We start from the raw sequence: 18,620 nt of genomic DNA, 5'->3' as shown, positions 1-18,620 counted from the left end.
TTATTCAATCTAATGTGTTTAAAATAAATTGCATTTTACCTTGCAGGTTACTACGATGAATGTTTAATTTTATTTAATAAAAAAAAACAAGTTATGTTTTAGCATTAGTTTTAATTGTTTTAGGTGAAAAAATATTTAATTTTGTTAATAGTATTTAATAAAAAAAAATTATTAAGAAGGTAAATAAGTTAGATTGGACAAATTCATCGACAACTTAAAAAAAAATCTATCACAACGTTTCTGTATTTTTATTTATCCAACCTAATCCAGTCTTTGTAACAACCCATCCGGTCTTTCTAACAACGTAACTTTTTTAAAAACAAAACAGAAACCCCAGCACATGCTGACGGCCCTGCGTCCGGGGCCCTCTGCCGACAACCTGTGCATGAAGCCGGCCGACCGCCTGGACGAGCTGAGAAAGAGAGCTGCTAAGTACATGCAGCTGGAAGAGCTAGGAGAATTTCGTAACCAGGCCCGTGCCGAGGCCGGTGGGGAGAAAAACAAGGAAGAGAAGGATCGTCAGGGGCGGCCAGGTCAAAGGAACGACCGATCCGGTTCTCAAGGTATACACTCCTGACGACCGATCCGGTTCTCAAGGTATACACCCCTGACGACCGAGCGGGGGAGGATTCTGGACGAAGCCCTCAACGCTGAGCTAATCCCTCCCCCAAGGAAGGTGGCCAGCACAACTAACGCCGACCGGAGGAAGCAATGTCGGTACCACCAAAACACCGGACACTCAACCGACGAGTGTCAGGCCCTTAAGGATAAGATCGAGGAACTTATCCAGGCTGGGCATCTCCGCCGTTTCGTCAGGAATGGCCGAGACCCTCCAGGCCGGGCGGATCCACCCAGGCGGACGAGGTCATAAAAAACTTTTCCAGCAGATACTATTGTGTTTCGGAAATAAAAATCCAGAAAACTCACAATACAAAAAAATGTTTCTAAAAAAAACTGAACATATTCTGCAGAAGGAGTTCGGAAAACATATTCTACAAAAGGAATGTATTCCATTTTATTTAAGGGCATTTTCTTCTTTTTTTATACTGAAATTGGGAAGTAATTTTAAAACGTTTCATTGTAATTCAGTGTGTTGATTTTGTACAAACTATCAGCAACTGGAAGGAGAAGACCATTAAGCTCCATATACATGCATTGATAATGTGGGGCGTGAAGAATTTGCTGGTAAAAGACTAAATCGAGATACCATACATTCCACGCTCTGCATAACCTTGCTAAGACTGGACTTATATATTAGCATGGTTATAATGTTTATAACTACTCCTCTTTTACGAGTACTGGATAATTTTCTTACAGAGCTGGAATTTATGGATTAGTTTTTTGTCGTTATTTTTCTCACAATATCAAATGACAACTAATACATTTTGAATGACAATTATTACAAAACAAAAGTTATAATTATAGATTTAAATAATGGAAATCTTTTTATTCCTACGTGAAAAACATTATATTTGGTTTAAATCACTTTTCATTAAAAGTATTAAAAAAATTAGAACATTAATTTTCCACCAATCATGAGTAGATAGGTATGAGTGAAAAGAGAGAAAAAAAACTTTTGCAGGAAAAAATAAATAAATTAAATACCTTAGGGAAATTATTATTTATCTTTTATGGTAATTTTCCTCTACTACTTAAGAGCAAACGAAAGTTATAGATAAAATTTGAATCCATAATTTTTATAACAAAATAATAAATTTATTTTCATACAAAATTTAAGAAAGAAAAATATAGATACAAAAATGAAATCAACTTCTTAATTTAAGATTAACTTATACAAACTTAAAAATTAATTAAATAAACCATGAGAGCTTTTTAGGTATAATTTAAAGTAATATAATTTTAAGTAAAAAAATTACTTCTATAATTTTTAAAATTTTAATCTTTCAACTATTTCTGTCTAAATAACATTTTATCATAAAATATTTTGATCTTTTTTATGAAGATAAGGTACCCGTTTCATTCAAAATAAATTATCATCTAAAAATTCAAAATATTTTATGCTCGTGAAGGTTGCAAACAAATAATAGGTGAGTCATTTGTTCCATGTTCTCAATAAAATATTTGTGCCAGGTTCTTTAAAATTAATAAACCAAGTCTCTTTCATCACCTTTGAGAATACTCGTTGATAATTAATTTACTGTTTTTCCTTATCTTCCTTTTCTTATTACTAACCATGAATATTTTCAATATCCTACCAATCCTTAATCGAAATACTTTGTTGATACTAATATTCACATTCACTGATAACAACCTTTGATAATTATCGCCGCTGTGCTAAAAAGGGGAAAGAAGAAAAAAATTGCTCTAAGAAATAAAATCAGATGGCCACAAAACCAGAAAAATAAAAATAAAAAGCAATTAACTTACTAACTCACGAAGTTACATTTTTCAGACAACTATTCTAACGGATGATACAAGTTAATGGGCTTACATTAAAATATATCAATAAGCCAATGAAATGAGGCTCAAGACAACAGACTTTTCCATTCTCTCGATGATATCAAACTATCACAAAAATACTTCCATTTGTTTTGGTTGGGGTGTGAGGAGAGGAAATTACATGATCTTCACTCAGTTTTAGAAGTATTGGTTGGTGCATCACCAACTTCGGCAGAAGAGGTGTCCATATCATTCAGACCTAATTCTTCATTTTGTTCCCATGACCTCTCGTAGTCCTCAACTGGAGAAATACCAATTGCAAAACAGAAAACCACAAAACATGAATATATTTACATGAAAAACTATGCACCATATTTAAACACAGCATTAAACAATCAGAATCATATTTACACATACAGCACATTAGACCGATTCATCACAAATCCAATTATGCAGGCTACTCAGGCACACTGTAAAGCAAAAGGTTGAAACACGAGTCCCAACAAGGGGAAATGTCTGAAATAAACCTACTTCTGTTTGTTTGTTTATTTACATGATGGTCTATACTGGACTTGGGATCCCCAGCAACTCCGATAGTTGAATCGAATAAGATATTTTAAGGAACAAAAAATTGATGTTTCAACTTTCCATATGTATAGAAAAAGAATTGGCATCATGGAAATGGAATTCAGAATTTCAACTCAGAAAATGTGAACTTTATCTGCTCAAAGTATAGCTTGATGTCTGAGTTGGAAATCTTACAAGCTAATTGATTGTCCTCTTTCAGATCATCAGTTGCAGGTGCTACAAAAGAATTGGCTAATGCATCATCAAGAATTAGAGTCCAAGGTTCTTCCAAGCTAAGAAGCTGCATACAATGAAAGAATGCAGATAAAAAAAGTGGGATCCAAGACCTTGAACCAATAAGTTTAAATAGGTTAAGTCAAATCAAAGCCTTCAAATTCAAAGACACAAAGACCGATGCAGTCTATTAGTTGCTGGTATTAAAGAGGCATAATGTAGCCCAAAAGTAGCATGGAATATGACCACAGGTCTTTGTTGCTCAAAGTGACCCTTCTTGTTACAATGCATTTGGTTAAAATTCCGTGAACCCTATTCTCTTTGTCGTCCATTTCTTTTTTACTAAATTTTTCAAAGTGAGGTGTCGAAAGAGGTACAAAACGGGACAACATATCCTCCTAAAAGAGAACAAGAAATAAAGACAAGATTATTTTAGAAATACAAAAGAATATACAATGCCTGAAGTTATGTATTGCTCCTCTTCCCTCTTTTCCCAGTCAGCCACAAAACATTGTGTAAAGAATAAATATAAAAAATTGCAATAATAACCTGATAAATAGAATTATATAGTAAACATATATGGAGAAATTTAAACCAACTCTCATAAAATAGTCACGTATTACCTTGTTTAGCCTTGCTTTAAAGTCTATCCACTTGCTTCTACTATTTTCATCAAGACTGTCTCCAAAAGTAAAGCCATGGACCCTCTCAAGGCCTGTACATACAAATCACATAAAATTATATTCTACATTGATACATTCTAGCAAAAATAAATAGATTATATTAAAAATTAAATCACACCACGGGATCAGGAACATCATAAACATGACAAAAGAGAACAGTTTAAACTCCACCCATCCAAAACAGATACAAATTTGGCATTTAGAAGACTTTTAAAACATATTTGAGATAGATTATTTGGAATGAAAGAAATAAATAATGATGCTCAAGTGGTTGAAAATTGAAAGATCTATTGAAAAAAAAAATGTTTTCATCATTTTGTTACAATTGAAGCTGAACAAAGTGTATGGGTACTACGATGTCCTTTCCTTCCTCCTGTCTCATTAGGATGCTGCCTATATAGTTTGTGTGACTGATAGAAGGATACTTACTTTCACTAATTCTTGTAATTAAACCTTCAACAGTTGTAACTATTCCTCCAAGGGTTCCGCTTGCCAGCTCCAAGTCAACTTCCGGAACTTTTACACTTGCAGTATCAGACTAATCAAACCAAACTACTCAGTCAATAGATATAAAATGTATAGATCTCAGATTGCATAAAATAATGTTTAAATGGTCAGGCCTATATGGGTACCATCAGGACATATTTCACAGGTTAACTTAGCAAGACTGTGTGTGTATCATTACAACTTTTGATATATCATTGAAAACAGTACATGTTGGTGTTAACGTTTCTAGGTTATCTCTTGATGAAAAAATCATTTCAGGCTTCTAAAAACCCCAAAATGCGAATTTGATTCCTTAAAATGCTATAGCTTCATGCAAGGGAGATGTCAAAATAAATTGCAAAACTTTAAAGTGGCACTGAAAGAGTACTCATGATTAGTTTTTATCCTTAGTTACTTTACACTTTCTGCAAAACAGGTTTGGAAGCTTACATTTTTCCCTACATTTGAGTAGCTCAATAACCAAAGTCCAAACTACCTTCTTTTCTAATGAGATTTCTTTTACTGATCCCAATTTGTAGTAATTACATACTAGAAACAAGAAAAAATATATGCTCTCTAAATGCAAGGATAAACTACAAGATCCATGATTCATCACTAAACATATACAAATTAAGAAACTGATGGGTTGAAATTAGTTAAGATCACAAAGAATTACAGACCTTTATTACATCACGGCTCAGGTCATTGACATTTTTCACAGAAAGAGTAATTATTTTTCCTTTTTCAGGAATTCGTCCACCAGGTTTCAACTGCAAGATGGAAAATTAATGTTTATTCCAGCCCTAAAAAGACAGAGCTACACTCAAGAAATCAGCATACCTCAGAGTTGCGGTAGCCACAAGCATCACATGTGGATGCCATAACAATTACTTCTTGGAAGTAAGGAATATCTGTCCATTGTTAAGATCAACAGCTTGTGGAAGAAATGCCGGAAATTGCTAAGCAATAATATAGAATATAAAATTGGCACATGGCATATTTTGAAGAGTATGACCGTTATCAAGCAAGCAAATAAATATTATCTAGTTTTTACCCTATCAGCAATCAGAATACATGCAACACTGTAGACAGATGTTTCATTTGAAATTAATGTTGTGTAGCTAGCATAAATCCATAGTCAAGTTTCTGAAATTTGAAAGTAGATCATGTTCAGGATTTTTAATAGAACACATGGTTATCCAAAAACTATTCAGCACCAAGTAGATGACACTAAGCTTCAAGTTTCAACTGAAATACATGAAACATAGAATCACAACGGAAGTTGAAATAAAGAAAAACTATCCCCTATTTTATGTAATTTCACTTTTTGCAGATCAAAAAGGTGCTAAAGCTCCAAATTTCAACTGAAATACAAACATGGAATAAAAAAAAATAAGCCCCAATAGTTTATATAATTTTATTTTACCCCACAAAGCTATGTACTCTTGCATACACAATATAAATCTTCTTTAACCCAATAAATTTTACATCGAGCTTAAAATGACAGAATCCTTCTAAAGAAATGTAACATAATCAAACAATATCCCAAGGGAAGTATGAAAAATGCTAAGAGGATACTGGTGACAAACATTCGAGTCTCACAACTAGCAGCACAGGCACCACAAGTAGAAGGGAAAGTCATCACCTGTCAAAAAAAGGCAGCAACTTGACATTGAATAAACAAACACATAAGGCCAAAGCTCAGTACACAGAACTATATAGTTCAGCAATTGTACCTCTTCTGGTGCAGTATATCGAAACAAGGCTTCAGCAATTTCTGCACTGTTACTCTGTGCAATGGCACGATGGCCAGCTGTTGCCCCTACTGATCCATGTGGTTCTCTCCTCACTTGATCAGTAGTCACAGCTTCTCCGCCTCCCGGGGCATCAACATGAGTTCCTTCAGCCTGTGCAGAATCAACAAGGTATCCCAATGATGCTTGCTGCTCAGGAGTTCTCTCATAAAACTTGATCGTCAACGATGGATCAGATGATGGTGCAAACCTATTCAATGTGTTCTGCATTTACTTAAAATAGTACTAGCTAAAACATTGGACTAATATTACCAAGTACCAAATGAAGGTACAAGTTTGCCTCACCAACAAATACATGTTTGTCTTGACCAATTTAAAATAAGTTAAAAGGTACAATATGGTGTGATTCATAAAAGAATGTATCCAATCCAAAGTCAAGCACAAGCACAATGTGACTAAATTTTAGCCCATACAGAGATCAGCACTTTACATACTAAACCACACTCCACTCTTGAGCAACAAATCCAGGAGGTTGCTAATTCATATGCTATCACTGAATACCTTTTGTCATTTACTTGTATGTGAGGATACCTTAGCCTCTATTGTTATAATCTCTTCTCTAATAAAAATACTTTTACTCATTTAAAAAAAATACTTCTACAAGGTATAATCTCTTACGGGTTTTCAATAAAGCTGTTTCCGACAGGATCATCAAGAATAAATGTGATGCATGATTCTCCTGTTGCACAGGCTCGCAGTTTCACCAAGAACTGATCAATTGCTCCAGCTGTCTCCGGAGCCACTTTCTAGAGGGTAGAAAGCATAACATTAATTAAGTTATTTAAAGAAGAATGCATGCATCAAATAAAAATATAGCGCAGAAACAAATAGTACTTTGCGTTCCTCTTGAAGGGCTTGAAGTTCATCAGTTGCTCTCATAAGTATCCCTTCCACCTATAATTACACAACAAAAGATATTGTTGAATCATTTGATTACAAATTTTCAACTGTTCAATGTTCATGAATTTTCACAAAAGAAAGTTAAGAGTTCTCTGATGCCCACGATTTACATTCCTTGTTGTTAGTAGGATATTAAATGTACTAGTAGAAGCTTCATGTTAGTAGGATATTAATGTACTGCTAGAAGTTGTTAGAAGTTGTAGAAGATTCTAGATATCTCTTTGTAATAATTACTCTAGGGTTAAAGTTTTCTATATATAAAGGTTGATGTCTTGTTTCAATTAATATAATTGAATAAAAATCTTCTTTCATTCATATTATTTCATTTAAGTTAGTATTAGAGCTCACAATGTTGGGGCCTATTTCTACGACCTTTCACTGTCACTGAAGTTTTTTGTGTTAATGTTTCATTATACTTACAAGGGAGACTAAGAAATTCTTACTATTTATCTTATCACGGCAACTCTACTAAGTAATGATGATCTTCCTTCATCCTCTTCAATTGACAATGGAATGCCTGCATTACATGCTGAAATTGAACGTTTAAAATCTCTCATGGAGTCTATCAGTAAGCCACCTTGTGGTACTTGCTTCGTAACCATGACTGGTAAGAACTCTAATTCCTCTTTTGATGTTTCTTAAAATTTATGCAAGGACTCTTGAGTTCTAGACTTTGGTGCGACAGACCATATGACACCTCACTCATCTCTTTTAATGTCATGTGTTTCTTTTCCTGGTAATTACATTACTCTTGCCAATGGGACTCGTATCCCAATAGTTGGACATGGTAATATTTATCTTATGTTTCTAACTATCCGACTCTTCTTCAATATTATCCAATGGGGCATATCCCCCGTCTTCCCCTTCAGAGAAACTCTAGTCAAAGTTAAGTAATTATTCAAACTCAAAATCAAAGCTATCATGCAATTCATTCCCAACCCCGATTTGAATCTTCCCTTTGCCCCTCCTTGTTGGGGATGGAGTTGCAGCTAGACCTTTCTTAGAAGCATGAGAAGATCCAATGACAATACCACAACCACTTGATGGTTGCTTTCTTTTACTGGTTACTTGTCTTGTGTAAATTATTAGTTCTCCAACATCTAAAGCTTCATAAGCAGTTGCCTAATTTAGAGTGGAATCATCATCAAAAACCAACTCATTTCCCCCTTCTTCATTATCATTATCATCATCATCATCTACTTGCCCCACTAACCACTCATCAATGTTATCGATATTGAATAACGGATCATATCGGAGACCCCATAAATCCTTTATAAAGTTATAACAGAAACCATAACGGGTTATGGCGGAAGGTGTTGTGGCGGAGATAAAAAAATGTATTGTGGATTGCAATAAGTATAATGTTTTAAATGGGTCAAAAATGGGCCCAAAAAAAACTAATTTTAGGTAGGTTTTGAACTCTTAATTAGGTTTAACAGCTCATGTAGCCGCAACACATTCAAATTTTATTTGAATAATTAAGGTTTTATTAGTTAACCGTTGGAATGGGCCAAAGGCCCAAACTTAATTTAAGTAGGTTTTGAACTCTTAATTAGGTTAAATAACTGATGCAGCTGCAGCACATTCAAATTTTATTTTAATAATGAGGATTTTAGGGTTTTATTAGTTAAAAGTTGGAATGGGCCAAAGGCCCAAACTTATTAGGGTTTTTTCAAAATTAGGTTTAGGTGTTTTATCTTCTTCATGCGTCGAAGGTCCCTTCTTCATTTTTTGCTATCGTCGCAGCGTGCGCTGCCGCTGTTACTTTCGTCGTCGTTGTCACAGTGTTTTTCTCTGCCTTTTTCGATATTTCCGTTTTTCGTTAGCTTTCTGAGATGCCAAAAGCGACCTCCAAGGGAAAACCGCATCACCACCGCCTTGTTGTGGCGGTGGTCGGAAAATCCGCCACCGTCTTCCGCCATGGCGCCGCCATAACCGAAAAGTGATAACAATGACACTCATTGCACTCATCCATGCCATTGAATACAATAGGGTCTATTTTATCTCTAATATTGTATCTTTGAGCAAGTTGTTGGTTACGTAAACCAAATCATGCAACGTTTTGTACAGCCTATTCCTTTTTTTTCAATGAATCTACAAGTATAATGTGAATTAATTTATTTCTACATTCTACAAAATAATAATGAAATGAGTCATGTTATGAGAAATAATTATTACTTCCTCAAATAAACTCCAATTGCGCTCACATTCCGATGAACTACATATCAAACTTAAAATCGTAATTGCTAGCTTTTATAAGTTGGGAGCTACGTGCCCATAATTCTTCCACCATTGAGCTATAAAAGTAAAAAAACTTAGAATGTAACCATTATATGATATAATTTACATCTTAACCCAATTTAGATAGCGTTTAATTGTCTCACCTGGGGTTGTGGTCTTCCTTGATTCTTTGGCAGAGAACACTTCAACTTTTATAAAGAGGCAAGTCAAATAAATTTTTTTGTGCACATCTTTACTTGGCACCAACCTCTTAATGCAAGCATACAATCCATTTGTATCTTCCAAATCATATTCCATTTTTGGGTTAGGACAATAGAACTTTGGATTCAAAAAGTGACCAATTGCATGCAAGGGGCAACGAAATTGGCATGTCCATCTATTATCAATGATTGTAAATACATCCTTGTATTTACTTTCGTGGTTATTGAATGACTTCATTATTGTTTCCTTGACTTTCTCCATTGCTTCATATTTATAACGCATAGTTGCTTTTCTCTCTCTATCAATCAAACAAAGTACATGAAGAAGAGGAGTCATGACTTTGGCAGTAAATATAACATGATTCCGAAATGAAGGCATAAGAACAATTTGTGTAGGTTCTTTACCCTTAGCTTCCTTAGACAGCTTGTTCTTGCTCCATTCATTTCAAGTGAAAATCTTTCTCAAATTTCCCTTCTTTTGATACAACTTTTGTAATGATAAATAAGAGGTAGAAAACCTTGTAATTGCATGTCTTACCAATTCCCTCTTATTTGTAAATTATCTCAATAAACTCAAGGAACTACAAAGGAATTTTTCCAATGTCTTCAAGCATCAAATCTATACAATAGGCAGCACAAGGAGTCCAATAAAGATTATGTCTTTTTTCTTCCAATAATTTACCAACCAAGACATAATTAATACCATTATCTATGATAACTTCAACCACATTTTCTTCTAAAAATCTCCTCCAAAAGGGCATCAAGCATCTCGGAGAGTTTTTCTCCTGTCTTCACAAATTTAGAATCATCAATCGACTTGGCAAACATTGTCCCTACAAGAGAGCTCACCAAAAAGTTAATCAAACATCGTTGCTTCCAATCAATCCATGCATCTGACATGATAGAACAACCATGCTTAGTCCAGTGCAATTTATGATCTTTCAACAATTCTTCAGTGTACTCAATTTCCTTATTGAGGAGTGGAACTCTAATCTCATGGTAGGTAGGAGCTGGCAAATTAGGTCCATAAGCACCTATAGCAGCAATCATATCTTGAAAACTCTTCAATCTTACAAGATTAAATGACAAGCTTGCTTGATACCAAAATTGAGCAATATATTTATGCCTTTAAGAAGATGATGAACATGAGAAACAAATCTTGAAAAGAAAAGATTGCTACTCAGTTTGAAATGAAGGATCTAGGAAATTAAAGTACTTCCTTGGGATAGAAGTAGCTTACTCAATGTTGTTAAAATCATGATCTAGATCGTAAGATTGTACGATCTTGCAATTTTTTAGAAGAAATCGTGTCGGATCGCACGGTGGATCACTACCTAAATGGATCGGAGCGATCTAACGAGTCGGTAGCCGGATCAAAGAATCAAGGAGTCACGGCTCAGCCTATTGAAAAAAAAACTCTGAAAATGATGTCCGAGAATAACCCTAATATCAAACTCGCACCTCCGTTACCGCGCCTCTCTGCCACTCACCCCTCCATCACGCGCTCCTCCGTTGTTCACCTCTCCGTTGTCGCACCTCTTCGTCGTTGCGCCTCTCCCTCTCCCCACTGCCTTTTATATAGGCATGTTTTGTTCCTTCTTTATTTTCCCTTTCTTCTACTCCCTTGCCTTGTTAAAGGCACCATTGTTTACTAATATAAACACAAACCTAATGTGGAAGCAAGGCACAACAGTTTACTAATATAAAGACCTAACGTAGACAGATTATTTGTATTAAATATTTATTAATTTATTAATTATTTTATGCATTAATCTTGCGAATTATACTATATATGTCTAATTATTTTATATATTCAATATTATTTTTCATATTCACATTATTTTTCATATACCACTAACCCTTTATGGGTCGAGTTACAAAATTTTATCTCTTTTCCGATCCTCTTTCTATCCTCGAGTTTAACAACATTGAGCTTACTCGAAGAAAGGGATCTTTGTCTCCCAAAGAAAGTATGCTCTTAATCTTCTAAAATAAACAAGTAAGATTGATTGCAAGACCACTAGAGTTCCTATAGAACAAAGCCGTAAATTATAAATGATGAAGGCAGAACTACTGTGAATAAAGGTCAATATTAAAGACTTGTGGGGAAGCTCATTTACTTAGGTCACACTAGACCTGACATAGCCTATGTTGTAAGTGTAGTTAGTCAGTTTATGCCTAATCCAAGTGAGAGACATTTACAAGTTGTGAATAGAATCCCTCAATATTTGAAGACAATCCAGGAAGGGGATTATTGTTCAAAAGGAATGGAAAATTAAGAATGGAAGTGTATACTAATGTAAATTTTGAAGGGTGTCACAAATAGGAAATCCACCTTAGGATATTGCATGTTTTTTGCTAGAAATTTGGTGAGTAGAAGTAAGAAACAAAATGTTGTTGCAAGGTCTACTGTAGAGGCTAAATTCTGAGTTATGGCACAAGGGGAATGTGAATTATTATGGTTGAGAATTATTCTAAAAGATCTTAAAGTGGCATGTGAAGAGTATATGATTCTTTATTGTGATAATAAGTCAGCTATTAGCATTGCTCACAATCCAATTCAGCATGATAGGACCAAACATATAGAGATAGATCGACACTTTCTTAAAGAGAAACTAGATAGTGGCCTTATCATTACATCTTATGTGCCATCTTGTTAGCATACTTGTTTACAAAAGGTCTTCCCACTTAACAATTTCATGATCTCACATGCAAACTGGGAATGATAGATATCCATTCGCCAGCTTAAGGGGGAGTGTTGTTAGTAGGATATAAATGTACTACTAGAAGTTGTTAGAAGCTATAGAAGATTCTAGAGATCTCTTTGTAATAATTACTTTAGGGTTATAGTTCTCTATATATAGAAGTTGATGTACTGTTTCAATTAATTTAATTGAATAAAAATCTTCCTGGCTACTAAATAAAGGGTGCATATAGAAATTGCCAAACCTATGATATGATCAAGAGTCGAACCAAAAGCTTAAAAAATCTACACTAAATCAAACAAAAAAAAAAAGACAAAAAGGATAGCAATCTCTTCTTTTTAATTCAACAATTGTTTCGACCAAACAGAAAGGACACTGACATGTTTACTCACTAGATGATTATACACATGCGGAGTAAATTTAGCCATCTTAAATAGAAATACAATGTTGAGACTCGAGATTTTCACTGACAAATGAAATAATGGGTAACCCCCTGCCCTACCCAGAAAAAAAAAATTGAACAAGCAAACTTGTCATTGCCAGGAATGGGAAACAACAAAGTAAATTGAAATATGTATTAGAAGTACCGTTGACAAACTACCACGTTGAGCCTCTGGTGGAATCTCAAAATCCAGTTCAGGTATCTGCACAATCATATACATATAAGGTTGCCTTTTGAATAAATTTATTACAAAGCAGACTATAAATTTTGAATAATAGAACCAGATTAGTCATTAAAATTTATAAGCAACATCTTAAATTACTTCTTTCATAAAAATATCTATCTTTCTAACTATCTATGTAAACAAATAGACATACAGATAAATAGGTATGTAGGTATGTAGGTATGTAGGTAGATAATATCAGCTCAACTAAGACTATGTGGCTTAGCCCTAGACTTCAAAGAGACAAGAACCAAGGTGTTAATGAACTAAAGAATTTTGAAGATTACAATCTAAATAGGAAATAGGGTACACAGGTTTATATAAATATGAAGAAAATAAACAAAACAAATTTGAGTACCTTAATGGTAGCAGATTCTGATTTAACCACTTGACGATTTAGCATCTACATTCATTAAACTTGTTAGACACTTGTATAAACAAATCATCATAACGGCAAACCACAAAGACAAGTTTACAAATCAAAATAAGATAATCCCAAATAATCATACATTCACCATAACAAGTATTAGAGATAATATTTTATTTCTTAATTATTTGATGTAGTTTAAACTTATTTAGTAGAAATGTATTATTGACAACCCGAGATGCTTTACTTTTGTAGTTGACTGTATTGTTTTATTGCCAAGTTTTTGTTTTAACAATTGTTTTATTATGGAGTTCAAATGTATAATTACTATGTTATTTATTGTTAATATTTTTTATGGTAAGTAAACTCTTACAAGTTTGAGTCAAGTTTACAAAAGCCTTCACAAGTTTCTATGAACTCTCAAGTTTTACAATCTTGATTGCATGCATTTTGCTTCAAATAGTTTTATATCATTACATGATAGATGTCCTTTACAATGCTAAACTCAATATTCTACCTAGGATAAGGAGATTAAAAACTCGTAAATTGGGGATCTTAACTTGGATGGTAAGATCCTATGGTTTTACATAAAATGCAAAACTATACATATATAGTGCATATGCATAAGAATATCATAAACAAAGAAAATAACCTCCAAAATCACTACATTAAAACAAAATTAGATTTAAAAGTTATAACTATAGTAAGTCAGGTATCCAAATAGTATAATCAGAAATGTGAGAAAGAAATTCTTAATTCTATTTGTTTATTAGTTGACTAGAAAATTATGTTGTTGAACTATCTTAGTATTTAGGTTTAGGATTTAACCTAACCACACAATTTTCCAAGTTTTATGCGGGATTTATACTTACCCACTCACCTACCATAATGAAGGTGCACGTGGCTGCAAATTATGGTGGGCAAGGATTGTCCTTAATTAATATGCATTTGAACCAACACCCCCTATGCCAAGGACTATAAGTCTGGAATTGGTCAATGTAGGTGACCCAACAATTGATTTAGGATTGCCTTTGTTACCATCATAGAGTTTGAGCATAGGGTCAAGCTCAATCCCACAAAATTAACTTCTATGGTAAGGATTACTAAACTGAAAATGTTGCTACAGCCAAAGGAAGGTGCAATAATAAAAGTTATAGGTGGCAATACTCTAAGGCAACAATGGAATGACAAAGAAAAGGTTGAACAGTCCAAGATGGAGAAGATCACGAATGGATTGGGAAGGGCTTCATAAATAAGAAGAAAGGGATTTTCCAGGGTGTGTTCAACTCATAGCATAGTATGATCCTACATGGTAAATATTGACTTCAACAACAATGGTCTTCTAGCTAAACATGGATGCAAAAGTATGAAAAACCATCCTTCAAACTAGGTCATTGTTAGGTTCCTAGACAGAAAAACCAGAATTCCCTCCCAAACACAGCAAGAAGAAAGAAAACTCTGTTTTATTACAATGCAGAACAGAACACCCAAAAGGGTTACAAAGGAGAATAGCTCCTTTCACACAGGTTTAATCCTCCTTTCACACAGGTTTAATCCTGTCAACTTCTTACAACAATTCAGATATCCCCTCCCCCACAGCAGGTTGGTCTTTATTTAAAGACCCCCTCACCACAACTAACTAACCCAACAACTAACTAACCCGCTTAACCCTTATTTTTAAATTTCCTTCTATGATACACCCTCCAAGTGCTGTCTTTATTTTCCTGCCTAACATTACTCATTTCTGACAAAACAACCTTGTCCTCAAGGTTGAAATCAGGTCACTGCTCCTTGATGTTCTTTTTCCAAATCTTCCTCAATCTGTCCCCACCCAGAATGATTCACCTCTGTAGGGTCTCCCTCATCTTCTGCAAAAATGATAACCCTCAAATTCTTTTCAGGGCAGCGATGTCCGGGACCGTACGCCCCTCCACAATGGAAACATCTTCCCTCTTCCCTTCTTCTCACATATTCGGGATAGGGAAGGGTCCTGGACCCCCTGTTTCTGGATCCTTCTCCTGGCCGAAACTCTCTATTGGAAGAAGAAGACTCATTCCTTGCTGTGCTAGTCAAACTAGACGAGACTGGCCCACTATTCCCCTTATGCAAATTTGTGTGGCATGTTATCCCGGTGCTTCCTTGATAATGCAGAAAAGACGCATTATTCCTATGCCCAAAACTGCTAATTTTTTCTTCCCTGAAGGACTCCTCAACATCCAGCGCAATCTCCATGGCTCTCATCAATTCTTTGGGGTCATGCGGTCTGATTTGATTACGAATCTTGGACTGTAATCCAGCAAAAAAATACCCCAGCAGCTGTTCCTCCCCTGTCTGTGGTGCTTGTGACACTAACATCTCAAAATCTTGAATGTATTCATCAATTCTTCCATTCTGTTTGATCTTCGCCAGCTTCTCAAAAACAGAACTTCTCTCCTTTCCCCCAAACCTCCTATTCAGCGCCATGGAAAACTCTTCCCAAGAAGGATTCTTGGAGTTCTTTCTCCAAAAACTGAACCAAGGACTGGCGCTTCCCTCCATACTGATGAAGGCCAGTTTTAATCTTTCCCCTGCTATCACATTCTGCACCTCAAAGAATTTTTCAGCTCTGGCCAGCCAACCCATTGGGTCCTCGCCCTCAAACCCCGGTAACTCCACTCTCCTACCCCACGACTTCATCTCTCCTTCCTTCATCTTTTCCCATTGGCTATCCTGCCTTGATGGTTCCTCCACTCTTTCCTCACCATTCACCGAACTCTCTCCCCCTTCCGACCTTCTATCTCCTTTCTTGAGATCCCGCAACATTTCTTTGATTTCTTTTAACTCCAGCATGCCTTCTTTCAACCCCAGAATTTCTGCTCTTATTTCAAAATTCCATTTCAATTGTTCGCTGGTAAATTTCTCTACTGCTGCCATCCTCTGTTCCATCTTTTCTTCCTCACTCTCTGTTTTTTCAGATCCGGCAGGTCGGACCAACTGTTAGGTTCCTAGACAGAAAAACCAGAATTCCCTCCCAAACACAGCAAGAAGAAAGAAAACTCTGTTTTATTACAATGCAGAACAGAACACCCAAAAGGGTTACAAAGGAGAATAGCTCCTTTCACACAGGTTTAATCCTGTCAACTTCTTACAACAATTCAGATATCCCCTCCCCCACAGCAGGTTGGTCTTTATTTAAAGACCCCCTCACCACAACTAACTAACCCAACAACTAACTAACCCGCTTAACCCTTATTTTTAAATTTCCTTCTATGATACACCCTCCAAGTGCTGTCTTTATTTTCCTGCCTAACAGTCAGTCACTAGTGTCAAGAACCTCAGCATGGATGTTAACTGAATGGGAAGAAGATAGCTAATAGAGGCATTGGAGTACCTAGGCGCCATATATGTTTTCTTATGTTATATAAAATAATCATTTGGGGATGGGGAATTGAAATTTGAACAAACCAACCTTTTGCTCGCCTGATGGAATCTTCAAAGTGTAACAACAACCACGTGGTTGAATTTCACCAGCAAACTGTACTTCATTGTTCCTAACAGATAAAATCAATAATTATAAAAGAAAGAAAAATTAAGAGGAAGATCAAAGGAACTAATTATGTTCAACGCACACGGAGAGGGCATAGACTAAAGGGCCGTTTACCTCTCACCACAATGTGGACATTCAAAAGCTGATAACAAAATCTGCAGGAAAGGTAAATGTGACAATGAGTTATATTTCAGAAAACTAATGGACAGACAAAACAAAAGAAACAGCAGATAAAAATAATATGTATTACGATCCATTATGTAATTTGTGAATCAATAATGCTAATTCATTTAATTGAAATATGTAACAAATAACATCAGGGAGAAAAGTGAATGAGGCCTAAACATAAGGAAAGACAGAAATAAAGATGAAATTTAACTACATATATGATATATCCCAATACCTACTAACAGTAACCACTTGCCAATCACAAGAGCAAATGGAGCAATAGACAAGACATACCTTTCTGAAGTGGGGAATTAAAGTCAATAAAAATCTTGTAATCCCCTGACAAACATGACAGAAATTCAAGTCAGATGATAAAATTTAAATATTTTGGATGAAGATACAATATTAAGACTTAGGGTGAATTTGACTCATTTGTTGAGCGATAAATAATTGTTTCCTTGATTTTTAACATGGCCCTGGATAGAACAACACAAAAGACGAAACACACAAAAAATGTAAATATTCATTACTCAATTACTCGGGTAATAATGTTGCTTGTAAATAAAATAGTAAAAGAATGGAGAATTGAATCCCTGAATTAACCACGCCAAAGGTGCGCGAAAAAGTAGAAAGTGAATTCATTGAAAAGCCAAAGGAAAAGGAAAAGGTGGCGGAGAATGGGGAGAAGCTTACGTTTTCACCACATCGCATGCAAAGACTTTCGAGGCTGTAGAGAGGAGCATCACCGTCATCGGCTGAAACGGCCTCCACTACCGATCCTACATCCACGATTTGGTCGCTTTTCGCATTCCCTTCCATTACTCAATTCAACAAGTTTTACTGTGAGAACCTTCAATTTCAACCAGAGTGCAAAAGAAGTAGAATGCTGATTTCTATTAGCCTGTTTTGTGTTGGGGAAGACGCTGGAAGAAACTAGGGTACACGTCATCGGGTAAAGTTATTCTGGTCGGGTCATTGTATGGGTCCATTGCCCAAGTACTTGTTGGATTCAAAAAATCGAATTTATGCCGGACGAGGCATAAATAATTCTGATGCCGAACGAGACATAAATAATTCTGATTACATTAGTAATAAGATAATTTTGATGCCGAACGAGGCATAAATAATTCGGATTACATTAAAGTAATAAGATAATTCTGATGCCGAACGAGGCATAAATAATTCTGATTACATTAAATAAGATAACTCCGATGCCGAACGAGGCATAAATAATTCTGATTACATTAAAGTAATAAGATAATTCTGATGTTGAACGAGGCATAAATAATTCTGATTACATTAAAGTAATAAGATAATTCTGATGCCGAACGAGGCATAAATAATTCTGATTACATTATAGTAATAAGATAATTCTGATGCCGAACGAGGAATAAATAATTCTGATTACGTTAAAGTAATAAGATAATTCAGGTGCCGAACGAGGCATAGATAATTCTGATTACATTAAAGTAATAAGATAATTCTGATGCCGAACGAGGCATAAATAATTCTGATTACATTAAAGTAATAAGATAATTTTGATGCCGAACGAGGCATAAATAATTCAGAATAATTATGATGCCGAACGAGGCATAAATAATTTCGATTACGTTAAAGTACTAAGATAATTCTGATGCCGGACGAGGCATAAATAATTCTGATTA

At 35.1% G+C, this 18,620-nt stretch overlaps 1 protein-coding gene and 1 pseudogene across 2 annotated transcripts; both read right to left on the bottom strand.

Annotated features, from left to right (window-relative positions):
- Positions 1 to 2,363: 2,363 nt before the first annotated feature.
- On the bottom strand, positions 2,364 to 17,848 carry LOC137808805 (uncharacterized). Of its 2 annotated transcripts, none has more exons than XM_090300458.1 (16): positions 17,650 to 17,848; positions 17,251 to 17,295; positions 16,903 to 16,943; positions 16,711 to 16,792; positions 13,254 to 13,298; positions 12,818 to 12,874; positions 7,019 to 7,078; positions 6,803 to 6,930; positions 6,107 to 6,374; positions 5,949 to 6,015; positions 5,211 to 5,281; positions 5,051 to 5,140; positions 4,314 to 4,422; positions 3,825 to 3,916; positions 3,163 to 3,268; positions 2,364 to 2,701 (listed from the first exon to the last, which is right to left on the bottom strand). In XM_090300458.1, the coding sequence occupies exons 1-16, from the start codon at positions 17,773 to 17,775 to the stop codon at positions 2,589 to 2,591; spliced, it is 1,500 nt and encodes a 499-aa protein (XP_090156584.1). In that variant the 5' UTR covers positions 17,776 to 17,848; the 3' UTR covers positions 2,364 to 2,588. The 2 variants fall into 2 exon arrangements, with proteins under 2 accessions (XP_090156584.1, XP_090156585.1); XM_090300459.1 differs by having other exon boundaries at positions 17,251 to 17,432; positions 17,650 to 17,826.
- LOC150028615 (uncharacterized) lies at positions 9,336 to 10,667 on the bottom strand (annotated as a pseudogene).
- Positions 17,849 to 18,620: the final 772 nt, after the last annotated feature.

The sequence above is a fragment of the Phaseolus vulgaris genome, chromosome 3 (assembly GCF_051622355.1).
Source record: "Phaseolus vulgaris cultivar YP4 chromosome 3, ASM5162235v1, whole genome shotgun sequence".
Classification (NCBI taxonomy): domain Eukaryota; kingdom Viridiplantae; phylum Streptophyta; class Magnoliopsida; order Fabales; family Fabaceae; genus Phaseolus; species Phaseolus vulgaris.
The sequence above is the reverse complement of the archived record's forward strand: the minus strand, read 5'-3'. Positions and strand labels throughout refer to the sequence as shown.

What these genes read in the sequence shown, in the direction of transcription:
- LOC137808805 (XM_090300458.1), bottom strand. Translation starts at nt 17,775, where the DNA reads ATGGAAGGGAATGCGAAAAGCGACCAAATCGTGGATGTAGGATCGGTA. An exon ending in TTCCATCAGGCGAGCAAAAG is followed by an intron (nt 13,299 to 16,710) that starts GTTGGTTTGTTC and finishes TAATGAATGTAG; the next exon opens with ATGCTAAATCGTCAAGTGGT. An exon ending in AACGTGGTAGTTTGTCAACG is followed by an intron (nt 7,079 to 12,817) that starts GTACTTCTAATA and finishes GTGTAATTATAG; the next exon opens with GTGGAAGGGATACTTATGAG.